The following is a 24,523-nucleotide window of genomic DNA, read 5'->3' on the forward strand; positions in this document are numbered from 1 at the left end:
TTTGCCATTTAGCAAGTGTGAAGAAAATGTGGTGTTAGACAGACTCTTTAAAGACTAAGAGACTTGGAATTACACTGGTGTTAAGCAAATATTTGCTTGTATGTTTACAAATACATATACAGTGTATATGTAGAAAAATGGGGTGTGTAATGAGTCTTTGTCAATGCTAATGTAAACCCAAACTAAATTCCCAGAAGTCACTTATGTTGTTCCAGACAGACACAGATACAGTCAAAACTGAATTTGCTTTATGAATGGGAATAAGAACACCCGCGTGATATTTTGTGGGGCAAAAAAATTCTTCCAGGCACATTTTGGATAATTCCCATGTACAATTAGCCCTATTTGCATAATACTTGCATTTTTCTGTTTTCTGCAGTTGGAGGGTTAAAGCTATACATGAGAGTAAGAAAGGAAATGTAGTTTACATTTTAGTTTCGTCTTTGATACATCTGCTGTAATTAATGCTTGTGCATATGTCTCATTAATTAATCATATTGGCATATTAGTCATGTCCTTTAGACACTTGCTGGGGAAAAGTGTCTACTGAATTTAACAGCCTAGATAGGGAATGAGTAGAAGCTGTAGGATAGGGTCCTTTAAAAGTACTAGAAGAGTTTGTGAAGGACAAGGACGTGAGATGTTAGCCTGATACTGTGGTTCTTGGTGTGCCAGCCATTTAAACTTCCTGAAATTATCTAGAGCATTCAGATCCATAAAATGAATGTGTTTTTTTTTAAAGAAAGTGACAGTGCTCTTCTGTTTTCCTATTGAAATGTTCCCTGGCCTAGTTCAACAGAAACATTTTTACATTACAACTGTGAAATCTTGGCATAAAGCTCCCCTTTGTGCCCTTCATTATTTTCTCACAAATATAGTCCATTGTCACATAGCTGAAGTTAATTTGATCAACATTGGGACATTTAACTTTTATGTCCGGTCAAAGGAGCTGTTTCATGCTCATTTTGGGTATTCAAAAGAAATGATTGCCAGAAAAATAATGTTACTATTAACAATTCAGAGCAATTAGTTTCCCAGGGAGAGGCGATGTGATGCACCGGCTCCACACAACTATTCTTTGTCATTTTATGGATGCTCATCAGTCAACTGTCACATCTTCTCAAAGACCCCTCCAATCTAAATGTTTCTCTTTGGGCTTTTCCCAGAACTAGCAGCTGAATGAGCAAAAGAAAAGCCACTTAGTTTCTAGGCAAAGGAAAACTTCACTCTAAAGATCTGGGTCATTTGAGAAGATCCTAGGAGTAGCTCTCTTGGGGGGGGGTGATTTTTTTTATTTTATTTATTTTTTGCAACAGTGGTTTTAACATCATGTAACCATGTGCTTTCGAACATTTCATGAAATTTCTGTGTATTCAGATAGAATGCACTCCCAGGGCAAATAAACCTTCCATCCAAATGTCTTCTAACAAAGGTTTAAAACCCTAGATCACATTCAAAAAGACAGCTTTTCATTAAACACCCCGAGGCTCATCTCATTAATATTCAGTCATCCCCCCCCCTTTAAACTGAGGTTAAGTGCTCTCAAAATTAGCGTGTTTGTATAATATGCTCTTTAAAGAGTAAATCCAGCAAAATTGTCTTGTTACTTTCAACCTGTCAAATACAGTCCAAGACACTTTTTCCTTGCTGCTTGTTTTTCTGCTGGCTTGAGCTTTTGCATGTTTGATGCAGTTGTCAAAAATTTAACTCATATGTCCTTCCTGCTCACACAAACACATTCTGAATTTTATTTAGGTTATATTTTTAGCAGTAAAATGATTTTCTGTGCATTGTAATGGAAAATAGATTTGTTTGTAATTTTAAGGACACAATAAATGCATTTCCATAATAAGTGAATGATGATTTCTTATAGTCCTAGTCAGTAATTTTGCCCTTATTCTGTTATTTTCAGCATTTGGGGCTTTTTTTTTTTTCTTCTTTTTTTTTTTTTTGGCATTAAGTAATAACTGAACAGGTTATTAATAAATTTGCAGCATTTATTATTCAAATTGTAAATTAAAGATCTGGTTTTTCTCTCATGATAAAAAGAAATCTGTATAAAAAATAGCAGGTTTGGAAGCAAAGATCTGACTGGAGAATCAGTAATCCAAAATCCAGAACTTTAAGAACTGGCAGGTGTCACACAGAAAGGTGTCACTTAAAAAAAGAAATAGCGTGGATACACAAAGTCACCCTTCACTGTGTCTGCCTAACGTGAACAGAATTATGCCTCTTTCAGAAGAAATGCTGAAAATAAAAGCTCTGAGGTTCCCTGGAGGGGGTTTCGACAGTTGTTTTCACAAAAGCAAACTGACTGTCCTATGGTGTGGATCGCAGTAAGGGATTGCCAAGACTGCTTGTGAGCTGGGGCCACTTTTGGCGGCACTCTAAGCCTCCACCTCATCTCTCATAAGGTGAAATTTCTTCCATTTCTTTTCTTTACTCCTTTTTACCTACTTTCCAGTAATAGGTTCTCCTGGAGCTGCCTCAGTTGGCTACCGTGTCTTTCTAGTAGAATATAACTGATGTAATTACAGGCTAGATTGGATGTATTGTAAAAAAATACAACTCCCAGGAGAATTTGTGTAATTAAACACAGACAACTGAAGAAAAGAGAGAATGCCTCTTAAAAAAGAAATGGCTGCAAATAACTTGTTGCCTGCTTGATTTTGCTCTGAAAATGGCTTTATATGAGAATGTGCAGAGTGCGTCACATTCTCATTGAGTTATATTTCTCTTTTTACTGTGATTTGTTCCTTAGAGAGTCTGGAGCTAGATAAAGAGCAGTCATTAGTGTCTAGCTAAAGGTGACACTCACATCAGCATTCATTGTGGTTTGTGTCTTCTGAAATGTTCTATCGTATAGCCATATAATCTTCCAGGATAGCTATGATTCAATTAAGAAGAATCTATATGGGCTGTTGATCCAATTTTTATTCATTTGCAGAGAAATGAAAATAAATTGCTCTTGTGATTTTATTTACAATGCTCGCTGTCAGATGATGCTATGAGCTGATAGTTATGGAGAAATGGTTGAAAGAGCTCCATTCTGCTTCCGTTTGAGTCTATGGGCACTAAGTGAATAAGCATCTTTCAACATTTTTACTCTCATAGGAAGGTAGGCTCACTATGTGAGGAGGTGGTTGTCTTTGAGTCTTGTATTCTGTGTCCTGGAAAGATACACATTCTCCTTAACAGGTGAACAACCAGATGCAAGTTACAGCATTTTTAGCCTCTTGTCTGTCTGTACAAGTGCTGAAGTAGTTGTAGACGGACTTGGCAACTGTAACTGCTTCACCTTTTATGAAAGCGTCTTTATCTTTCTTCCGTCAGTGTAGGGTTTAAGATGCAGCCAAGACGATTCCGTTTCTTGCTCCAACAAGGAAAATGGTCCTCCTATCTCGATATCCACCAGAAATGTCTTTGTTCAAACCTAATGTTGACAGCTCTAATTTTTAATGGGCGTGCTCTTTGGAAAGAGAGGGTTTCCCTTTAGCACATCAAATGTTCCTGTCATGTCACCCCTTGCTTGTTTCCTCTCTTAGCTCAGTAGTCCACTGTAGTGCCGTTTTCAAAGGGGTAAATGCCTAAGCTAACAATCAAGTGTATAAAATCTGTTGCTAGTTAGCTTTTCTCAACATCAAACATTTTTTAATCCTTTGAGAGTAAAGCCTTTCTGTGTTTCTAGGAATTTGCATTACCCTTTTCTAGAAGTGGTTGGTTTTATTTTTAATTCACAGTCCCTCTGAGCCAAACTGTTTCCCCAGGCAAGCCGATGGAAGCGTGCGGGTTTCTGTTGCTAGCCGCACACCGTGGCATGACGTGGCCAGTGTCCTGTCACCTCCCACTGTGCCCTTTGCCCACGCGGCCATCCACAGGAGGTCAGACTGGGAAAGGCGTTTGTTGCAAGTCTGGCGAGATACAAATCTGGAAGATTTCTTAACCGTTCTGTCACTGCTCCCATTGATGAACTGTTTAGGACATACAGTGCCTCTGTTCTGAATTTTTCTAGATTTGTCACAAAAAATACTTTTCCCAGCCTTAATGAGTTAATGGATCAGTATCCCATTGCTGCATATCCTGGTTATTTTCTAGCTCGCTATTTGCCCTTTTACCACTAAGTGAACACAGGACTTTTGCTTTACTCCCCCACATTAAAGCCCTGCAGAACAGTAAGCAAGAGTTGCAACGTCTCAGTCTTCATGCAGATTAAGATACAGCAGTTACCTGCTGCCTGCTTATGACCAAGCGTTACCAACATTGAGGAGTTCCAGAAGTTACGTGGAAGAATTTTAATCTTCCATGATAGAGGAAAGGAAGATTCTCAAAAAGATGTGCAATTTCTCTGGTTTCTTCTTGTTTTCTCTTACATGAGATGAAGAGCAAGAAAATTTCTTTGTAACATAACACCAGTGCCGTAGCATTGTATTCTCCTGTAGCAAAATTGACAAGTACTTACATCATTATACACGGCTGCTATTTCATTAGGCGAATGTCAGTGTCAGATAAGATCATGGTTTTGTCAATATAATGAAAATACCAGTCAAGTGAGGAAAAAGTCACAATTTTCCAGCTCTAAAAATTGATTTTTATTGCTCTTCTTGTAATCCTTTCTTTGGATTAAGTATTTGTTATTGATGTGGTCTTTCTTTTAATCTTAATAGCTGCTGACATTGTAATTAATTAAAAAATACAACATTTTTGCCCAAATGGCACTATATTGAAATTAAAAGTGAACATCACATATTAGTTAAACAGCCCTGGCAAATGTCTTGAGTGCTAAGATGATTGCTTAAGCTTCTTGACAATTCCCTTCATCTTGCTGTATGCTGCGTGACCTTTTGAGATGTTTTGGTGTTATTAATAGGTTTTAGCTATTATATCAGGAAGAACAAGGCACAAAAATATGATAAACTTTATCTTTTTAATGGCAGTGCTACAACACCTTAGGCATGCCAATGAAGGCACTTACATCACGTCTTTTGAGGCACACTTAGTCACCAGGTAACTTTTATTCAGAATTGATGGGGATTTTTCTGGAATTTGTCTCTAAATGTATATCTGAGAATGCAAAATGGTGCAAGCTGAGTGCTGACTGTGCTGCAGAAGGGAGGCAATATGCAGGAGAGATGACAGCGTTCTGTTTCAGAGCTTTCTCTAAAACCTCTGCTGAAGGTGGATGCCCCACAGACCAGTTCTTGAGGTGCAGGTGTACAAGCTGATGTCTTTGACTAAAACGTGCAAAGGAAAAAGTAACGAGGATAGGAACAGCAGAAATCTGTAAGGCCACGCAGCAGTCCTGCGTCTAGTTTTGTATAAGCCAAAACCTAACATTTCCATTCTCTTGATCTTCAGTTCCTTAACATGGCTGTGGTAGAAGACAGGTTTCACTGTCGTCGTTCCTTGACTTTCCACCAGAAGTCACTGCAGGAGTTGTTATTGTCTCTGACATTATAGTTCTATGGAAAAGAAAGTATGTATAACCTTCTTATCCATAGGTCACCTGCTACCTCCATACTAGCTCTTGGCTCCCACCGACGGGATGGTCAAGCCACTTTCTGCCTTTTGGGGTTTTTTACCCCTTTCTAGACATTCCTCTTCGGGGTAAGTTCCTCTCTTGTCAAGTAAAACGTCAGTTGAGCTTGCCCTCTGCAAAGTGCAGCCATGGGGTACAAGCCTGCGGGTCTGGCTGCGGGACGCATGTGGGGCTGCGGAGCAGCTGGCAGCGCCGCCTCCGCGCCGGTAGCCTTTTGCTGACCTCCCGGCAGCACCGCGCGGTGACTCCTGCCAGCGGACGTGGGCAGGGGGGTCCAGGCTGCCAGGCGGCTCGCAGCAAGGGTGCAGATGGCCCTGCTGGCTCAGTCTCCACGGTGGTTCCTGAACGCCTCACAGATCAGCTGAAACGTGAAAAGAAGAGGTTTTACCGTCCCATGCAGAGACGTAGGCCAGCGTTACTTTTACTAGATTCAGATCAAAACAGAGCTTGTGGTTCAAAGCTCTGCTTGCTTAGGTGAACAATGAACAAGATTAGCAGTTTAACCTGAGAAATGGTTGCCACACCGTGACTGAGCTGTCCTGTCTCCTCTGCATAGTTAGTCGTGATTTTCGTATTCCTTTACTTAGGAAAGGACATTTTATATAGGCAGTCACATGTTCTCTGTAAGCCCAGCTTTAATTCCGCTGCATGGGTAATGTGTAAAAATAAAGAGACTGTGGAAAGACAATATCTTACCCCAGAAGTTGTACGAGAAATAAGGAAGCGCTCATATTAGGTAGCATTTAGCTTAAACACATTCAGTTATTATAAAAATTTGCTCGCTGAATAAAATATGGCTTGACCTCTGCATTGTTTCTTCCCAAGAAACGTGACAGTGTCCCTCCTTCTCCTCCATTCAGCCTGCTTGGCAGAGCTGCAAGTTTTTTGTTTTGTTTTGTTATGTTATTGTTGTGTTTAAAAAAAAAACAAAAAAAACCCTCAAGCCCCTCTTTTCAGCAGTGTCAAGTTAGGATGAATTGGCCAGGGAGGCATGTTTATAGACTGTGTGAAGAACTTTGTCTTTGTGTGGGAATGCTGGTGACACTGGTATGGCTTGCCTGAATGAACTGCGATGACGCGGCTAATAAGGTGTCCTGCTGAGCGCCACAGCAGCCTTTCTCAGACCTCCCACTTAATGCCATTCAGCTCCAGCTCAGTGTAGCTAATTTTTCCCATTCCCTCAATTCTTTAGGCCTCCTTACAAACAGAAAAGTCAACTTTCACACCGAGGAGAAGATAAGTGCTTTAGGAAATAATCGTGTAAACAGAATGTTACCTTCTGACCTGATGCTGATACCTTGGTCTGGGACAAAACCCAGCTGGCTATTGCATTAGACATGGCTATTAAAGGAATAATGCTGCTGATCCTCCTAACAAAGTGCCCTGAGAAATGGTTTAGCCAAATCACAGTGCCTCTTGTCACACTGAATCATGTTCAGCTGTTCTCTTCCATGACCAAATTGCTGATATTTAGCTGCTTCCTTGTCTTCTCCTTTCTTGCAACAGTATGGGAGGGGAATAAGTATGAAAGCAAGGGAAAGTCGGTCATGTTTCCGATTGCCCTGTTATTTTCTGGCTGAATTTCAGTGCTTTGAAACGTATATACAGTACACCATATAGCTTTTATAAAAGAGGGTGCATTTCATAAAGTGTCTTTAACTACTTTAATGAGTACTTCAAAATAAAGTAAATTATGAAAGGATTTCAGTGATTCCAATAACATGGAATTGTTCATTTTAAGATTGCACTAAGCGATTACTTCTGGTGTTCTGTGTAGAGACTAAAATTAATAACTAGACCCAGATTTCCAGTAGTGTTGAGGAGAAGAGGAACCTCTGCCTGTTACTCGTAGTCTTGGTAGGAATATGGCATCCCGATCTCCTAAACGGCTTCGAAAAAACTTACCCTTCACAAGCCGCTTCGCCGACACTGCCATCCAGACTGAGAGGTCTGTCTTTACATGAAAGTAATTTGACATATCCTAGGCTCCAAGACCAAACCCTAAGCATTTGCTTCTACTGCGGCATTTGTTTGACTCCTCTGTCCGTTTGCCTGTCACACGAGTCCAGCCAGCCCCTGCTCTGAGCTGGGGAACAAATTCGTTGCAGGCGGGCCAATCTAGCTCAAGCTAAAGCCATTCAGCGTTGTAGCTCAGATGGTTCCAGAGGTTTATCGTAATTCCGATGCACCCAGAATAATACAGTTTTTGTGACAGATCTTTGGAAAAATGTGTCGTGGGACTGCCATGCTATAAAGCACTGATGAGTGGACGTCATTTTGCTCAAAGTCTTACCAACACAGCAGAGCAAATACACATCCAGTGCAGACACAGTAACTTCTTTCTGGGTTTGTAAAGCAGTTGCTGATACCCAGTGTGAGGCAACCTACAGTTGTTAGACCAAAATAAGAATTAAACATATTTATTTTGCAGCAAAGAAATTGCTGTAGTAATTTAACATTAATTTGCACCCTTACCAGTGAAGTTTACTCCTTAAAAAAAGTGTGAACCATGGGTCTGACTCATCAAAACATTTAAGCATGCGACTAGCTTTGACCGTAAACTTTACTTAAAAGTTACAATTGCTTGAGCATTTCTTTCTTTTGCTGTCCTGTCACGTCTAAAAAGCTGTTCAACTCTATTTCAAAAACTGTTTGTGGTCTGCCTTTTCTCAAAATACAACAAAATTTGAAAAGAAACAGAGAATAACGCAACCAGTCCAGAAGACTTTCGGTATAGGGCCATCAGTTAAAAATGCTGAATTAGTTTGAAATTGGCAAAATAATTAAGGTAATGTGTTCCAAGTGTGAAGGATCTAATACTATTATCCTTATGCAATTAAGGGTTCTGTGTTTCTGGAACTAGTAGACGAGGAATCATCTATGGCATTTATATTTGTGTGCTTTAAAGTTTAACAAGGTCATCAATAAACCCAGTCATAAGCATGCATTTTTTCCAGTGGTCCTTATTTGCCATATTGAATTTGTTATTTTGACTTCCAAAATGCGCAGAATTAAAAGAGATTTCTTTGGTATGTTCTAAGTGCAAATAAACTCTTTCCTCATAAGCGATAGCTCCTGGAGCAAGATCAAAGGATTAGAAGAGTGAACATGTTCTTCCAACCTTTTCAAAGGGAAGGCTTCTCTTTCTGGAAAGGAAGGGCTATAAACTGTATGGAAAGTTTTCTATTTTATTTGCATTCAAGCATTGGATACATCCTGGTTGCCCATCATCTCTTGATGGCTCTGCACAGGGCACAACAAGCAGCACAGCTAGTTAAGGCGTTGATGATCTTTTGTTTGCTCTTGCATGTAGAGCTGTGGAAGTGAAATATTCATAGCTTCTCTACAGTCATGAAATTTTTACCTGAGTTGCCTATTATGTCACAAGCTATTTAGAAAAGTTGTACAGGAAAGAATAGAGCCTTAAAGTATGTTGAAGCCCTTCGGGAGAATCTGGTAGTCAGCAAGTACAAGTTAAAGGAAATGGCACTAGGTCCTCCCACTAAAAACATAAGATTAATGCTGGTGATATAGGTTGGCTGCTTTCTTTTTATATGATTCAGATTTATCACTCCATTGACTGACTCATGGCAACATTTTTAAAGGATTGTTTGATTCATAGTTAAAGGAAGGGTATTGTTATAGAAACAAATAGCAAACTAGAATAACACAGCTTTTGAAGCCTTCCTAGTTAATTTGCAAGCACTTGTAAAAAAAAAAATTGTCTTCTGAGTTCTCATTTACATGTACACGTGATGAACTGTGTATATTTGTGGCTTAGAATGTGGAAACAAGAGGAGTGGAACACTTTTCTTTAGCTCTTGCTCCAGTCCTAACACCTTCACTGTGTGTCCTTGGTCCTGGCGAGACTCGCAGTGTTTTGCAGTACTCTATTTCCATCCGAGTGCTCCTGGTGCCGGATGTTTTTCCTGCATGTTCCTGGAGGAGGAAATATTGCTGTACTCTTCTTTATTGCCATCTCCTTTGCTAACTTGGAGTCTGGTTCTAAAAACACAATCAAGAAGATTAGTTCTTGTGCCATTGATTCAGTGCAATTGTAGGCACCAGTAAGTATTTCAAAGTAGAGCTACCAGAGTACCAAATTGCTGAAATAATTCTAAGATTTGGGAACTCTTGAACTAATAATAAGTTCCAGTGGCAAGGACAGTAGCTTACATATATGTATTAAGTTGAGTCATGTAAAGCGTATTTTATTGTTAGGTATCGCAGATCATTTAGTAAGTACATAAATGTGTATATCCCTTGCTGTACCACTGTTGGTAATTTTACTGTACACCTGAATTTCACCACCTGTGAAAAGGAAATATGTCAGAAGCCACTTAAAGCATCATTCTTGAGAAGTAACATTTGGACTCTTTTATTTCAGTCTGTCGTGAGACACTCTTTCTAAAATGTCCAACAAGACAAGCTACAAGGGGAGCAACTGGTTAAAATTATCAGTTTTAAAGCTGGCATTGATTTGTATGCAAATCATGTTTAAATCAGGTAATGTGCAAGACTATGAAATGACCAAATTTTAATTAACTGATTAGAAGCAGACTAATCAGCTGTTTTGTTCATCAGTTAGGAGGCATTTTAACTGGCTATTTTTGGAACAGTCTGTTTATTTGGAAAATCCGTCTTTGCATAATACAATCACAGGCATCATTCTCATAATATCAATTTGTTTTAAAAGGCCTTCTCTAGACCTTGATGTCATTCCTGCAATATCTGTCATTTCTTTGTCAGCAGTAAATGGCAATGAGCAAAGCCAAAACTAAGATATGAATCAGGAAAGTTGGCAAAGCAAAATCAGTTTTTCTTATGTATAAGTTGCGTATCAGATTTTGCAATGATAGTGTTAGCAAATTGTGGTAATGTAAATGGTTTAACTTTTAAGTTCTCATTTTCCTTTAATGTGCCATGAGGGCACTAATCAAACTAATGTTATGTACAGGTCAAGAGTGACAGGTTTTTCTCAGTGCTTGCTGGGAGCTGACAGTAGACAGTATTTATTAACAGTACCTGCAATAATTTGTCAGCTGAATGGAGGATTTGGAGATTTTCATACCAGAAAAGGATAAGTCTTTGCAAGAGATTTTGCTTCAAATGATCACTACCTTAGGTCCAGTGCACATTAATTTTTTCGGTCGAATAATATTCCTTACGTAACAGATTGCTGTTGACTAAAAATGTGAGATGTTTTTAAGAGTACAAGCAGTATCTCACTGTAAATCCAATGTTGTGTCTTTCTTTATAGCTTTGAAAAGTCTGAACGGGTGTAATGTGTTAAAACTTTTAAAGCCATTTGAAATTAATGCCTCCTTGCTGGGCAGTATTGTTCCAGGAAGCCTACTTACTGTGCATTACTTTATAAACCTCTACCTATCTATATGGGTCCCTGCCTCTGGCTCAGTTGGGGTTTCTGGCATCGTAACACTTACGTATTCATATATTCCCAGAATGTACACCGTATATTGCCTTGCATTTGTTCCTTATTTCTTACATATTGTACATCTAGTATACCATTGCCGTTCGTTGTGCATTTAGTCTGTGTATATTCTTTGTAGCTCTAGCAGTCACATTTCAGGTATTTCATACCTCCCTCAGCTGCTGATAGAAAAGTAATTGTATTGATTCCTGTTGTGAAGTTAAGCGTCAATTGGTGGATTTCCAAATGCTAAGAACTCTGGAAGCATGTAAAATTGCACATTGTTAGGAGTACCAGACAATTGTTGTTGATAGTAGATAAGCTAATAATATAATAACAATTTTTAATAATACAGGATTTGAAAGATGAACTCTAATGCCTTATCTCCCTGTTTAAGTACTCAGCAAAGGCTTGAGAAAAAAGTCAATCTTTACTCCACATCTGGAAAGATCACCTTTTAGGTATTAGCTACACCTCAGTAAAAATCTGCTTTGAACAAAAAAGAGAACTGTCTTTCCGAGGACTATAGCAGCCAGGAGGAACCTCGTAGATCAGTCTCTATCAGCTGGGGTTATTAATGTTTAGCCCTAACGTCACTTTTCATATCATTCAACTTAGGGTACTAACAAATGCTGGTAAATATTATGATCACAATCTTGCAGATAAGTAAACTCAAAGGCAGACATATTCTGAACTCACCACTAATTTGGGGTTCCTAATTCTTAGCTGCCCAGCCCAAAGCCATATACTTAAACTTTCAAAGGTGTGGTGTACCTCCATGATCCCCTCAAGATTTCCGTGATGCCCAAATGCCGGTTCTGTGTTATTTCTACTGCTGCAAACTTGCTTTCCTCCAAATTGCTTTTTCAGCCAGGTGGGGGAAGGCAAATGCATTGTTTTACTGGGGTTGGAGATAGAATTGCCTAAGCAAAGAAAATCAGCCCAAAAACATGGTTAATATATTGTTCCAATATAAACTGGTAGTTTTGATCACTCCAGTAATTATTTCTGAGATTGTTCTTAGACGATAAGATACGTGTATTTGTGCATCCTCGTATATAAGTAAAGCTGAATGACAGGTTTGTTTTGTTTTGTTTTGTTTTCCAGAATTATAGATCAGCGGTTTGAGAAAGTTTCGTATTTTGTCTTTGGAGATTTCAACTTTAGACTGGATGCCAAAGCAGTAGTAGAGGTAGGACTTCTATTTTTCTTCGGTTTAGACCCTACCAGGTTTTATTTCTCAAATATTTTTCCTGTGGAAAAGCTAAAAGTGACTTAACAAACTAATCTTAACATTGACATCAGACTTGGCTAAGAATACTTTTGACAGGAACATCTGACAGGTAACTGTCAAAATTTGTGAATCTGCTGAAGCAATTAAGAACAACGCAGCTGACACGCTGCGTTTCTTCTCAGTAGCAGTGTGTAAGGTGAATATCGGCTGTAGATGTCAGTGGACTGCAGAGTCCATGCCACCTGTTCGTGGCCCTGTGTATAGTAAGGAGAAAATGTGGGTACCTAAGACGAGACCTGGAGTCTTCACCATGCGTGCAGGTGTCTCTTCCTTTGGCAGGCATGCAGATTCCTTATTTGAAATCTCTTCGGGCTTCAGCACAGGGTACCACATTTCTGTTGTATGTTTGTGACTTTCGCCATACGTCTATAGCTCACAGTGAATCTCACAATCATTTACTGCAAGCGAAGTGCTAGTTCATATTTCTGCTCTGTGGGGAAAAAAAGAAAGACATTTCCTAAATGTCTGATAGAACTCCCCATTTTAAAAATAGAAGCAGACATTTGTGCAAACATCTGTGCAAACCTGCGTGACAGTAGCATCTCAGTGTGGAAGGGTGACTGGAAGATTTGTATAAAGCCAAAAAGAATGCAGTAAACCTTTTTCATCATGAGTTGAGATTACCTTGACTTTACTGTTAAAGCTCGGCTCCAGGTAGCATGGGGTCAGAAATAATACCCAGGTTGAAAACCAATTTAATCTCATGGTTTTCCCACTTTAATTCTCAGAGATACTGTAGAGTCTCTTTGGTGTCCTTGAGGATAGGCATGTATCTTCTAAACCAAGAGCTTTTATTTTGTAAATCAAGCAGCGGGAAGTAAGTGGCCGGCGTGTCAAAGGCTGGCTACCCCTCGTACCGGCGCGGTGCAGGTCTCCTTCCTTAGGTGACGATTAGTCCTTCATCTGTTGAAAAACAGGAGTTTGGCATTACAGCACTGCGTATGTAGCTAATAACTTCCTTCTTGGAATCCTTTGTACATTGCAATCATTTAACCAACAAATTTAAAGCATAATTGAAATGAAATTCAAGTCACTGATTCAGAATATGCAGCTGCATACTGCATATGTTAAGGACTAAATGCTGCTCTGCTACACTGCAGTTACCATAGTTATCATCAATGTTTATAGATTGCTTGTTTTTGAAATATTATACCTGTTTGGTTTTTATTCACTAGTGGTGCAAGAGTATTATTGAGAATGCTCCTGTCTGAGAACACCTCTATCAATCATGCTGCAGCAGAATTATCTCCTACACCCAGTATTGATGAAGGGCGCTATAAGTTTTTCCTAACTTACTAACTGCCTAGCAGTCTGCAGGATTGAAACTGCAGAGAATGCTTTCTTTATTACCAATAGATTAAGATTCTTACATTTATATCTGTGAGTTTCAAAGCGATCCACTTCTAACAAAATAATGTCACTAACCACAGATGATGCATACTGAGTGAACTGCACAACAGGTAGTAAGAGTACAGGTGATTCTTAGTCCTGACACAGTACTTTTCATCTTATGAATGCTTTACCAATGTCAATTAACGTTGTTGGATATGAGCACACAAAGTATACTTCGAAGAGGAATCAAATTCATTTACCCATTCTTCCTAGATAAGGTGCGTGAGTATGTGAGTGTAAAAAGCATTAGAATAATACATATTTTCTGTTGCTTTTTTTGAGAAGTAGCATACCCCATTAACCAGAACTTCACCCAGCTCCTTTGCAACATTAATTGGACATAATTAAAGTTGATCTAGAACCTTCCATGTGTAATTTACATATGCACGGTTAAAAGTCATACTGAGTTTGTTTTGTAGTCTTCTGCGTTTGGTACAGTTTATAAACTGGTATCTCAGAAGGTCCAAAAGGTTTAAGAAATGGTTGTCTCATGCAGTTTAGTACACAGAAGTGATAGTCCAGGCAGTGTGTCTTTGACAGCATCTTAACACCAAACAGTCATGAATGAAACAATAGTAAGCATATAGGACTGCGTGTTGACAATAAAGTCTAAGCTCCTAGGAGACAGATCAGTTTCTAAAGTGTAATTTGGAAGGGCAGAGTTACAGGCCACCTCTAGCAGGAATTATTCTAGATAGGACCTAATGGTCTGATTGTGTGTAAGATATATAAGATCCAATCCCAAATCACTCACAAACTCGTTTATAAATGGTGTTTCTCAACTGTGCCATTTTTCCAAAGCTGGCAGAGGGCAGAGTGCCTTGACCAAGGCCGTGCACAACTGGCAGTGGCAGAACAGGAACAAAAATGGCCAAAGGTGATTGCTCATCTAATGCTCAGTGCCAGCCAGAGTGTTAGCCTGTGCTTGTGGGGGAACCTCACCCTCCAAAAAATATCCTCATCCCTTCTGGCATTTTAAACGTGTGCCTGTGCAAACTGATAGTAACCCTTCTTTCGACTGTTTGGCAGTGTAGTTAATACTAGGAATTTTAAGGGTTAATCCATTGATCTGTCATCTTTGTATATATCACTAAATTTATCTCTGCTTTTCTTGGTGACCTTTTGAATTCCCTCTTGAGACCACAATGTGCTGAACGCTTGGACACTAAGATGCTACGAGCAACACGTGTTGTGGAAACGTAGGCTGTGCTTATACCAAACACAAAGAATAAAGTGTATTTCTAAAAGATTCTCAATTAAGCCGTTGAAAGGGAGAATCTGAGAGCTGTTTCAAATATGGAGTCCAGACGCTGAAGTGCAGTGTGCTAAATCAGATGCCAAAAATGTTGTGCTTATTAATTCATAATTAATAGACAATAAATCATTAATATATAATTTATTAAGCATCTTATGGGAACCTTAATCTAAAGTCATATTGATTTCCTTGCTGGGAAAATCTGCTTTACTGTTGTTGGAGTAATCCAGGGGGGGATCAATAAAACAGGTAAAGGCTTCTGGCAATTCTGAGATCCATGTGTGCATTAACAAGTGCGTTGTCCGGAGGGATAAACTGGCAAGAAAGAAATGGGACGTCTGTAGCATAACAAGCACAGCAAATACAATTGTTTTATAGTAGAGCTGAATTATAGTTTGAGCATAATTTGTAGCTTGGCATGATGATGTTCAGAGAAATACCTACAGCTCATCCATTTAAAGCATTTTAAAGTTGTCCTCAGCCTGAAAAGGGCCAATGGTAAGGTTCCGTTTTAGTCTAGTTTTCTTGGGCCAATGTGTGATTCAAAATACAGGGAGCATGAGAGGACCTGGAACCACAAGTTTTCTTCCTGAAGTCTCAGACATTTGTATGCTCTGGGTGTGTGCCAGGCATCGAGGGCATTGGGGTCTCTTTGCTGGGTCTCAGCCCCATCTTGGCTTTGGCTGTGAGATCTTGTAAGGCATGCTTGATGCCACCCTCTCCTAGGGACAGGCTAAAGCCCCCAGCCACTGTTTAACTGAAAACAAACATACAGAAGTACAAATGCTACTAAGTGTTAATTATAAAGGTTCGGTATTGCTGTAGTAATAAGCCTCGGAAGTTTGTCTTGTAGCTAAATCCCTGTCAAATCGCCACTCTGGCTCACTGCATCAACAGGCTGAAGAATAAACATCGCCCCATTACTTCGCTACCCGCACGCCTCACCAATGGCTCGATCCAGTGGTCTCTCAGCTGGTATCTGCTTTGTCACGGTTCAGATGCTGTAGGTGCAGGCTTTTGCTCATGGTCCCGTTCACGGCAGCTGCCCGAGCTGCGCTTGCCCAGGAGGCGCAGCAGGCTGCCGGCGCGGGGACGCAGGACCCCAGAGGGGACCTGGGCTGCCAGCCCCAGCCCTGGCCGAGCTCACCCCGGGGCCTCTGCCGGAGGGTTCCTCGTCTGGCAGTCTGACTTCACTTGCTCCTGTCAATGCGCATTTTAAATTACTGGAAGAGTTTTCTGTTGGGTTTTCTCCAGTGGGCGCAGACGGGGAGCTGCGTAGCAAGAAATGGGAGTGCTCTGGTCTGCCTGCTGCGTTCAGCTTGCGAACGCCTACCTGGCTCTGGTGGGAGATGCCTTTCATCCGGAACGGTGTGCCTCTGGGCTAACGCACTGGCAAATTTTAAATGGCCAAGTGCTACTGCTGAGGTAGCATCGGTGAATCTTCCTGATGCGTGTGCTGAGCTAGTTCCTGATCTGCTCTGGCGGCATCATCGGGGGCCTGATCCTGACACATCCTGCTGGGTCTGCGTAGCTGAGCTGTGAGGTCAGTCCCTCTCCATAAGTGAGATAAACGCCACTACTTTGTTACTGTAAAACATCCAGAGAATCTTCTGTTAGCTGTCTAGCCTCTTAGAAGGCACCGCCTTTTTAAAGATCCATTGTAGACCCATTCGGGCCAGCAAATTGCAGACACTTTTGCACTGCTGCTTGTGACATGTCTTGCTGGCATTGCATTCATTTAGTGCTAAACATCTTCAGTTCATCATCCTTCATGCTAGAAATGTTTCCAAAAATAAACCTTGTAAGTAGGAAATGTTTTTAGTGAGGCAATATATACAAAAGAAAGATTTACGTTTCCTCAGGTTTTGGTCGTTTTAAGGTATGCTCTAAGACCTTAGTTTTTTTTCTGATTGTCAGCTACATTCAGTTAATCCTACATAAGTGACGTTGGCCAAGTGTTTTGCTGCTGTTTAAATTCAAAGATTTGCGTACTGAATTTTTTTTGAAGGCTAGGTTTTTTTGGGTGGTACAGCATTCTCATTATTTGCCCACTGCTTCCAGGTATCTTCCAGCACATCTATTCCCAGCATGTTATAGAAGTGTTTACAACATATAAAATTACTAGAAACTTTTATATTAGTTTGACTGTGAATTCTAGTATGTATCAGCTCCTCTGCAATGTCTCTAATACAGTTATCGTCACAGCATTTCATAGAAACATGGCTTTGTGATGTTTCTTTGTGTAGAAGATGGTTCTCCTATAATTTTTCCAGAAGTTCTGCTCTCTCTGTGTTTTAAAGATGATACAGATAGGTCACTGTAATCTTTGCAGTTATGAGAAAAACACTGCAAATTTATAGTGTGTGTGACAAAGGTAGTTTTTCTATTTCTGGAAAATTATCTTCTAAAGTTGAATTGAAAGGAGATTTGATGAGGTGACTTTAAAGAAACCTGCAGCAGCAATGAGGTATGCTGTAGGCTGAAATATATCTGAAAAATATTCCAGAAATGTAAAAATTATTGTGAGTTAGTGGTTTGGTTCTTCAAAAAAGGTAATAGGCTAAATGATTGGAGGTTCTGAAATTAAACAAGACTAGTTGGCTATCAACTTAATAAAACTAGGATACTAAAATCTCTGAAGCACATTAAGGGTGAGAAGGGAGCTGAAGTTTGTGGAGGGATAAATGAGGGGTTTTACTACAAAGAACTGAGGAGGACAGGTTCTTTTTGTTTGATACGAGAATGTAAAGAAATGAAGTTAACTGTGAGTGAACGCATGGAAGAAGTAAGTTAATTCTCTTCTGCCAGTCCCTGAGAGCAAGCAGCTTATCACCTGCCGTGACTGCTGTAGACCACACAGGGTTTCACGCTGTGATGGGTCCAAGGCCATTCTAATCTCCACTTTTACCATTATATAGAGATTCAATTTTTTTTAATTGAAACAACTTACTAATATTTTCTGTAAACTCTGCAAACACTTGCTAGTGTAAATGTGGAAGCAGAACCGGTCCCATAAATCTCTCCTTGCCTCCTCATTCACATGGATCTATGGAAGTGCAAGTGGGAGGGTCGTGACCCCCGTCAGTAAATTTGTAGGGCTGCCTACGCACTGGCGTCCTGCGCGGGCTGTCATTTGGTGTCTTTAACGTGCAGAGGTGCCCTTTCCCCTTCGTTTGTTAGAGCAGATGTTTAAAAACAAGAGTTCCCATTCTCGTTCGCCCAAGCACTTTGCTGGAACTTGGTGGTTGATGCGGCGCATCAGTCAGGAGCTGCCCCCTCTCGCTATTTCCCTGCACCACTCCAGAGTGTTGCAGCTCACAGCTTCGGCTGTGGTCATCGGTAGAAGTATTTCTCCTTCTGTTCGTTCTATCTCAGTGAGTCAGTTTACCAGTCTTGCTTTATTTAAATCAACATTCAAGTGTTAGGTGGGTCTAGACCAAGGAGGAGTATTTTTGCTGTCAGCTGGCCTTAGTAACAGTGTGCATTAATCTTTGAGAATTACTGTATTTGCATATTTTAAAAAAAATTAGTTATCCACTGAAACTCTTCCCTATAAATCTTCCTAATCCTATTTGTCCATTTTAGGAAAGTACAATCAGGCTTAATAAACTGGGCTTACTTTTACTGTTTTGGAATAAAAACCTGTTTCTGGCTGAGACTGCTGATTCAAAGTTCCCTTGTATGTCCAAGAAAAGAAGAAGCATAATTGTGTGCTCCTCAATTCCAAGAACTGCAACTCAGGAATATAAAGTTCAGTATGCAAACTGTAGGTCTTTAGGAGAAAGTCATATTAATCACAAAATCCATTTGGTCAAGGTAAAGCATAACCTTCACTTGTATCCAGAAAAAACAGTTTTCATTTTTCCCTCACTAAAGGACATTTTGTTAGGGTTGATAGTAACTTGGTAAGCTGGAGAGGGATAAAGTGTATCATATGTGAACATTTATAAAGGTAGCAACAGAAATGCTGTTTCGGGATTCCAGTCATTTTGGCCTACAAAAAGCTTTCAAGCTCTATCTGCAGAATAAGAAGCAAAGTCGTCATCTTCAAACTAGGGATTCATGTTTGTACACCTACCCTAGCTACTTAATGGGTTACATTCAGCCAAGGTATTTCTTCCCTAGACTTCTGCCAAACAGCCCTTTGATAAGCCATAGCTGGAATTGCCAAGTAAATGTTTTTTAAAAGGTAATAACTACTCATAAAGAAGTTGCATATCTAGCTCCATCATTCACTTGCATTGTGCCTCTCTGCCACCTTTATATTATCTAGTAAAATAGGAACGACTTCATTATAGCATGACTTTTTAGCTCCTACCATATTGCTGATGCTACAATGAATCACATAATTTTCATTTGATCATACAGTCTTGGCACAATAGGGTCTTTCGTTTTGAAAAGACAGTGGTGGCATCATACCTTTTTATCAAGTGTGCTTGTGCCAGCAAGTTCAAGGAGCACTCCCTGGTACTGCTGTGATGTGTTCGTCTACAAAACATGGACCTCCTCCTGTAAGACATCTCTCTCTCGCTTTTGAACAAACATCTTTTGTTCAAAAAAAAGCTGATGAACAGCTGATTTAGATCTTACTCAGATCTGAAGAAATATTTTAGGTAGAACTTGTTTCATTGCAGAGTCCTGTGTTTTGTGTAGGATCTTTGCAAACTCCAGCTAACAAATGACCCATTAGTAACTGTCATCAAAAAGATTAATAGCTAATTAGGCAATTAGCACTGATCTGGAAACCTGATTTTCAGTGAGGTGGTCGGGCTGTGGGTGGATGTGGAGACTTGATTACCTTCTCATCTTGTGCTTCCCTGCACAGAAACAGGTCATCTGGCCAGATGAGGCTCTTGCTGTCTTCTTGCAAGATTGGTGTCATCACTGATCATCTGGCTGTCTTATCAGACGCAAATATATATATATGTGTGTGTGTGGTTTTTTCAACTAAGTATTATTTGCAGAAGATGCTTTGAATACATCAGGAAAAGTGCATGTAAGAATTGCACATTCTTGTTGTTACAAACACAGCAGTCTTTTTTTTAATTCTGACTTTTGCTTTGACAAGTGAGCATTCAGGAGAAATGAGTAACATTTAATTGTATTAAAAATACTGACACAGCATAAAGAAGTAAGTGTATATAGTTGTGGGCATATGCAATCCTGCCTCCCTATCCAAAACCAAACTAGAAATTGTTATCTTTCTAAGCAGTGATGACGTGCAGATGTCTGTACGTATACATTTAAGATCTCAGCTGTATCCATTTAATTCATAGCCAAGTGGTAAGCTCTTGTAGGTCCTGCTGAATTCCTCAGTGCAGGATAAGTGAACCACCTACTATATGACAGTAGTTCTAGACAGCATAACATAGCATCTGAAGCACTAAAGTATTTTTAAATCATGTTCTATATCTTTGGGTTATTTTTCTCTTGAACACAGTTTAAGAGTATTTGCAGAAAACAAACTTTGTATGTGACATTTCTTCTAGCTATGACTATGTATTTTCCTCAGCAATTTCATAAATTAAAACAAAAATTTAGAAACATTTTTCTTCAGTAAATCCATATGATAATGATACTTACTACTTCAAGCATTTTATAATTTTCATAGCTACAAATTTCTTTTTTTTCCCTTATAAACACAATCTATTTCAATGATTTGAAACAATCTGGCGATTTTGGGTTTTGTGACCACAAATGCCATTCCATTTAGTATGGCAGAAAAATGTGATTACAATTGGAAAATTATTAAATTGGAAAATGTTTAAAGTGGGAATTACGCAAATTGTGTTCTTTGAAACCATTTCAGCATAGCAATGCACTTGCAGAGAAACACTGCTAGAGGAAAATATAACATTAATGATCACAAAGATTACACAGGGAGTATGTTGGCCGCAGTATTTACAAAATAGCTGATGTTTCAATCTGTAACGGGGGAACTAGAAGGCATTTTCAGAAATAGGAAAGAATATGTATTGGAAACCTGTGCTTAGGACATGTGCTCTTTCAAGTTCATGGTCTTGAATTATGGTTGGGAATCACTAAGCTGGTTTTACTCTTCTAACTAGACTATGAACCTGCCTGCTAACGCTGGTTCATACCTTACTTGCACCTTCAAAGAGACCAGACTTTCAAACAGACCTAATCATAGAATATAGGTCGTTTAGTTTGGAAGGATCCTCTTGAGATCTAGTCCAACCACCAGCTCAAGCAGGGTCACCTAGATCAGGTTGTACTGGACCGTGTCCAGTTCGATTTAGAATATCCCTAAAGCTGGAGACTCCACAACCTCTCTGGGCAACCTGTGCCAGTGCTTGGTCATCCTCAGAGCAGAAAAGTGTTTTCTCATGTTCAGAGGGAACCTCCTGCCTTTGCATTTGTGCCCATTGCCTCGTCCTGTCACTGGGCACCACTGAAAAGAACCTGGCTCTGTCTTCTTCATTCCCTGCCATCAGGTGCTTATATACATGAACAAGATCCCCCAGAGCCTTCTCCAGGCTGAACAGTCCCAGCTCTCTCAGCCCTTCCTCGTACGAAAGATGCTCCAGTTCCTTCGTCATCTTTGTGGTCTTGCTCTGCACTCTCTCCAGGATGTCCTTGTCTCTCTTGTACTGGGGAGCCCAGAACTGGGCGCAGTACTCACCAGCACTGAGCAGAGGGGAAGGATCACCTCCTTCGACCTGCTGACAGCTCCTAATGCAGCCCAGCATGCTGTTCGTGTGCCAAATAATTTCTGAAGAGCAGGGTATCAACCTACACGTTGTAGTAGCTGCACATCTGGTTTATGTGAACAGCTGAGACTGCTGAAAACTTTCCAGTTGGATCCTTTCTCACTGGTAAAATGAAGTCTCAAGTATGTAATTGGCATCTCAGCTATCTGATGCTAGGCATCAGTAAAACCATTTTAAGGCATGAAGAAGCTCCTTTATCAAAAACAATCCATAGCCTCAAAATATGAAAAAGATGGCAGTCTTTCTTCTCAGTGGTTTAATTCTGATTTCTCCTTCTGCACGTGGAGCAGAATGAGAAAACTAGTAACTGCATAACGATTTGGTGCTGAAATTGCAGAAGTCTTGGCTCAAATGAGAAATGGGCAATTGCTAACAGAAAGCAGAAGTATGTTTTAAGAAAGAAGGTGAACAAATGACCTTCCAAGCACCTCAGTGCATGATAGGCTCGAGAAATGACATGAAGTGACAGTAGTTGAAGGAGGAAGGAGTCTTTCCAGCAACTGGATCAGACGTGTCAGTGAGTTCCTAACTAGTTAAGGGCATGAGCCTGCAAACAGCTGTATGTTGGATTAACTGCCTGGGTAAGGATTCCCTATCTCAGCTCTCAACCATCAGCTGTGTACCTGGGTGCTGTCTTATCCCCGTCCTGAACTGATATCTAGTTTCTGCCTGTGGGGCTATGGAAAAATACCTTCTGTTTCTCTTTAAGACGTTTATCTTTTCTGTGGGTGTGTTCTCCCACTTTTCTCTCTAGCTCACTCATTCCCTTTCTCTCCGTCCCGCTAAAGGTGCTGCACCCAGTTCCACACCTCCACTCCATCTCTCCATTTGCTGGTTTGGGATATGGAGAACAGAAACGTCCACAGCTCTGCTCTTCTCCCATTCTTATTTAACAAATATTGAAATTAGGTCTTAAAACAAGAAAGCAAAAGTATAAGGAAAAGTAATCTTTTTCTAAATGGTAAGAATATGAGAAAGAATATGGTCAAGAATTGCTGATGTGAAATTACTAGTAGGTTGGATTATGAAGTGTAACTTAAACACCTGTGTACCAGTCTTTGGTGTTTGGGCATGTAATTAGATTATTTTATTCTCCTTAGAGACACAAAATCTGCAAGAGGTGAAACTCATGTCTTGTACACATTCCATAGTCTATTGTGTGATGCCAGAATAGATACTGATACACACATAGCAACAAATACACATTTTCAGGTGATTTGTGCATTTGGTGAGGCTGATCTCAAACCTTACTGCTCTGTAGTCGTGAGTTGTTGAATATAGTTGGAAGGGTTGGAAATACTGACGCAATCAAAACTGTCAGCAGCTAAGAAACCTATTTCTACCTATTCTAGGCTTACGTCATTTGTAAGTCTAATCTTCTATATTTCCTCTTCTGCAAGAACTGAAGCTGATTAATGCGTCTTCTTAGGTCAACAGAAGTACCATTTCACACACAACGTTTTAACATTGCAATTACTCCCTTAAGCCATTCAAAATCTGACTTGGACAAAAAAAAAACCAAAAAACAATCTCTTTAGGTATTTCTGAGATGAGGTATGTGTCTTTTGGCTGATTGCTGCATTGAAGAATAGTTATTTGTGGTAAGCAAGGGAAGAACAGACCCTCTTCCTTTAGCTTTTACAGCAGGACAAAATAAAGGGGCACAGGTATGCAAATGCCACCGCAAGCAGACCCCTTCTTACGAAAGAAGCAAATCAATTGAAGCATGACTAAATGTTGACTGAACCAGGACTATCAAAACTTTGTTATGTCCTATTAAATCTTCAAATAGTTAGAAAGGAAAGTTTCTAATACAGTGCTACCAATCATGCAAAAGAGCCCTTTTTTACACGCATGAAAGGAATTGTTCTTTCTTTCTCGTGTTCTTCAGTTATTGTGTTCTTTTGCTCCATAGTGGCTGGTAGTGTAAAACGTCTTCCTTCAATAAAGTGATATTAAGCCATCCTTTTTAAAAGAAAAATTACATTGCTTTATTTCTGAGATAAACCTGCATATCATGGAATAAATTATTCTTAATAGCTTACAAGCTTCAGATCATGTTTTCATTCCAGTTAGAAATGTGCGTAAGATCCTGGATTGGTTTTATCTTCTCAAGTAGTTTGTTGTAAATAACTTTGTCTCATAAAGTTTTTAACTTTCTTTGCAAGCTAAACTGACTCTAGGAAATGTTGGAAACAAAATCCTGTGTAAAATGAAAATGTAATAAAGATTTATTAAATTAAAATGCATAAAACTTCAGGTCTAATAAGGACAGTTTTATTAATGAATGTAAATTGCAGCAACCCATCTGAGGCACCTGCTAAACGTTCATTATAAATTACTCTCACAGACATTGTGATGAGTTTCATATTGTAGCCAGACTTATAAAAGCATGCAGATCGCTTCCCCAAGGGACTGTATATTTACTTAACAGTGTAGTTAATTGCAATTATTTATTTTCCAGTGATTGCAAATGGCTTCTGCATTAAAGATATATGTGGCTATTAGGAATTATTCAATTACCTCTCTTTTTCTCAGTGGTCTAAGTCAAACGTGAGCTCAGATTCCCGGAGGTAAGTCAGTAGTGTATTAACTCAGTACATTCCTTAGCTTTCTGCTGGGGCCAAAACTCTGTAGTCATATGACTGAAGTCCTCTCAGCAGAGCTAGCTTGAGAAATACTGATTACCCGTCCCTGCAGCCGATTTTTTGACATCTTCCGTTCCATGCTGGTGCTGCCACGCTTATTGGCAAGATTCATAGGAGGTTAATTAAATCCATCTTCAAAACAACGAGGGGCCAATGAGCCATATCCTCGTTGCAATAGTAAATTAAATGATGCAATTGTTTCTACTTCCATCATGGATAAGGGGAGAGATGAGTGA

General features: G+C 39.7%; 1 protein-coding gene across 1 annotated transcript in view; it reads left to right on the forward strand.

Annotated features, from left to right (window-relative positions):
* INPP5A (inositol polyphosphate-5-phosphatase A) overlaps nucleotides 1-24,523 on the forward strand; it is a 262,693-nt gene that overhangs the window by 172,239 nt on the left and 65,931 nt on the right. The window contains exon 9 of the mRNA XM_059821118.1: nucleotides 12,075-12,159. Within this exon, the coding sequence (XP_059677101.1) occupies nucleotides 12,075-12,159 (85 nt within the window). The remainder of the gene's footprint in view (nucleotides 1-12,074; nucleotides 12,160-24,523) is intronic.

Source organism: Gavia stellata, chromosome 9, assembly GCF_030936135.1.
Source record: "Gavia stellata isolate bGavSte3 chromosome 9, bGavSte3.hap2, whole genome shotgun sequence".
In the NCBI taxonomy this organism is placed as follows: Eukaryota; Metazoa; Chordata; class Aves; order Gaviiformes; family Gaviidae; genus Gavia; species Gavia stellata.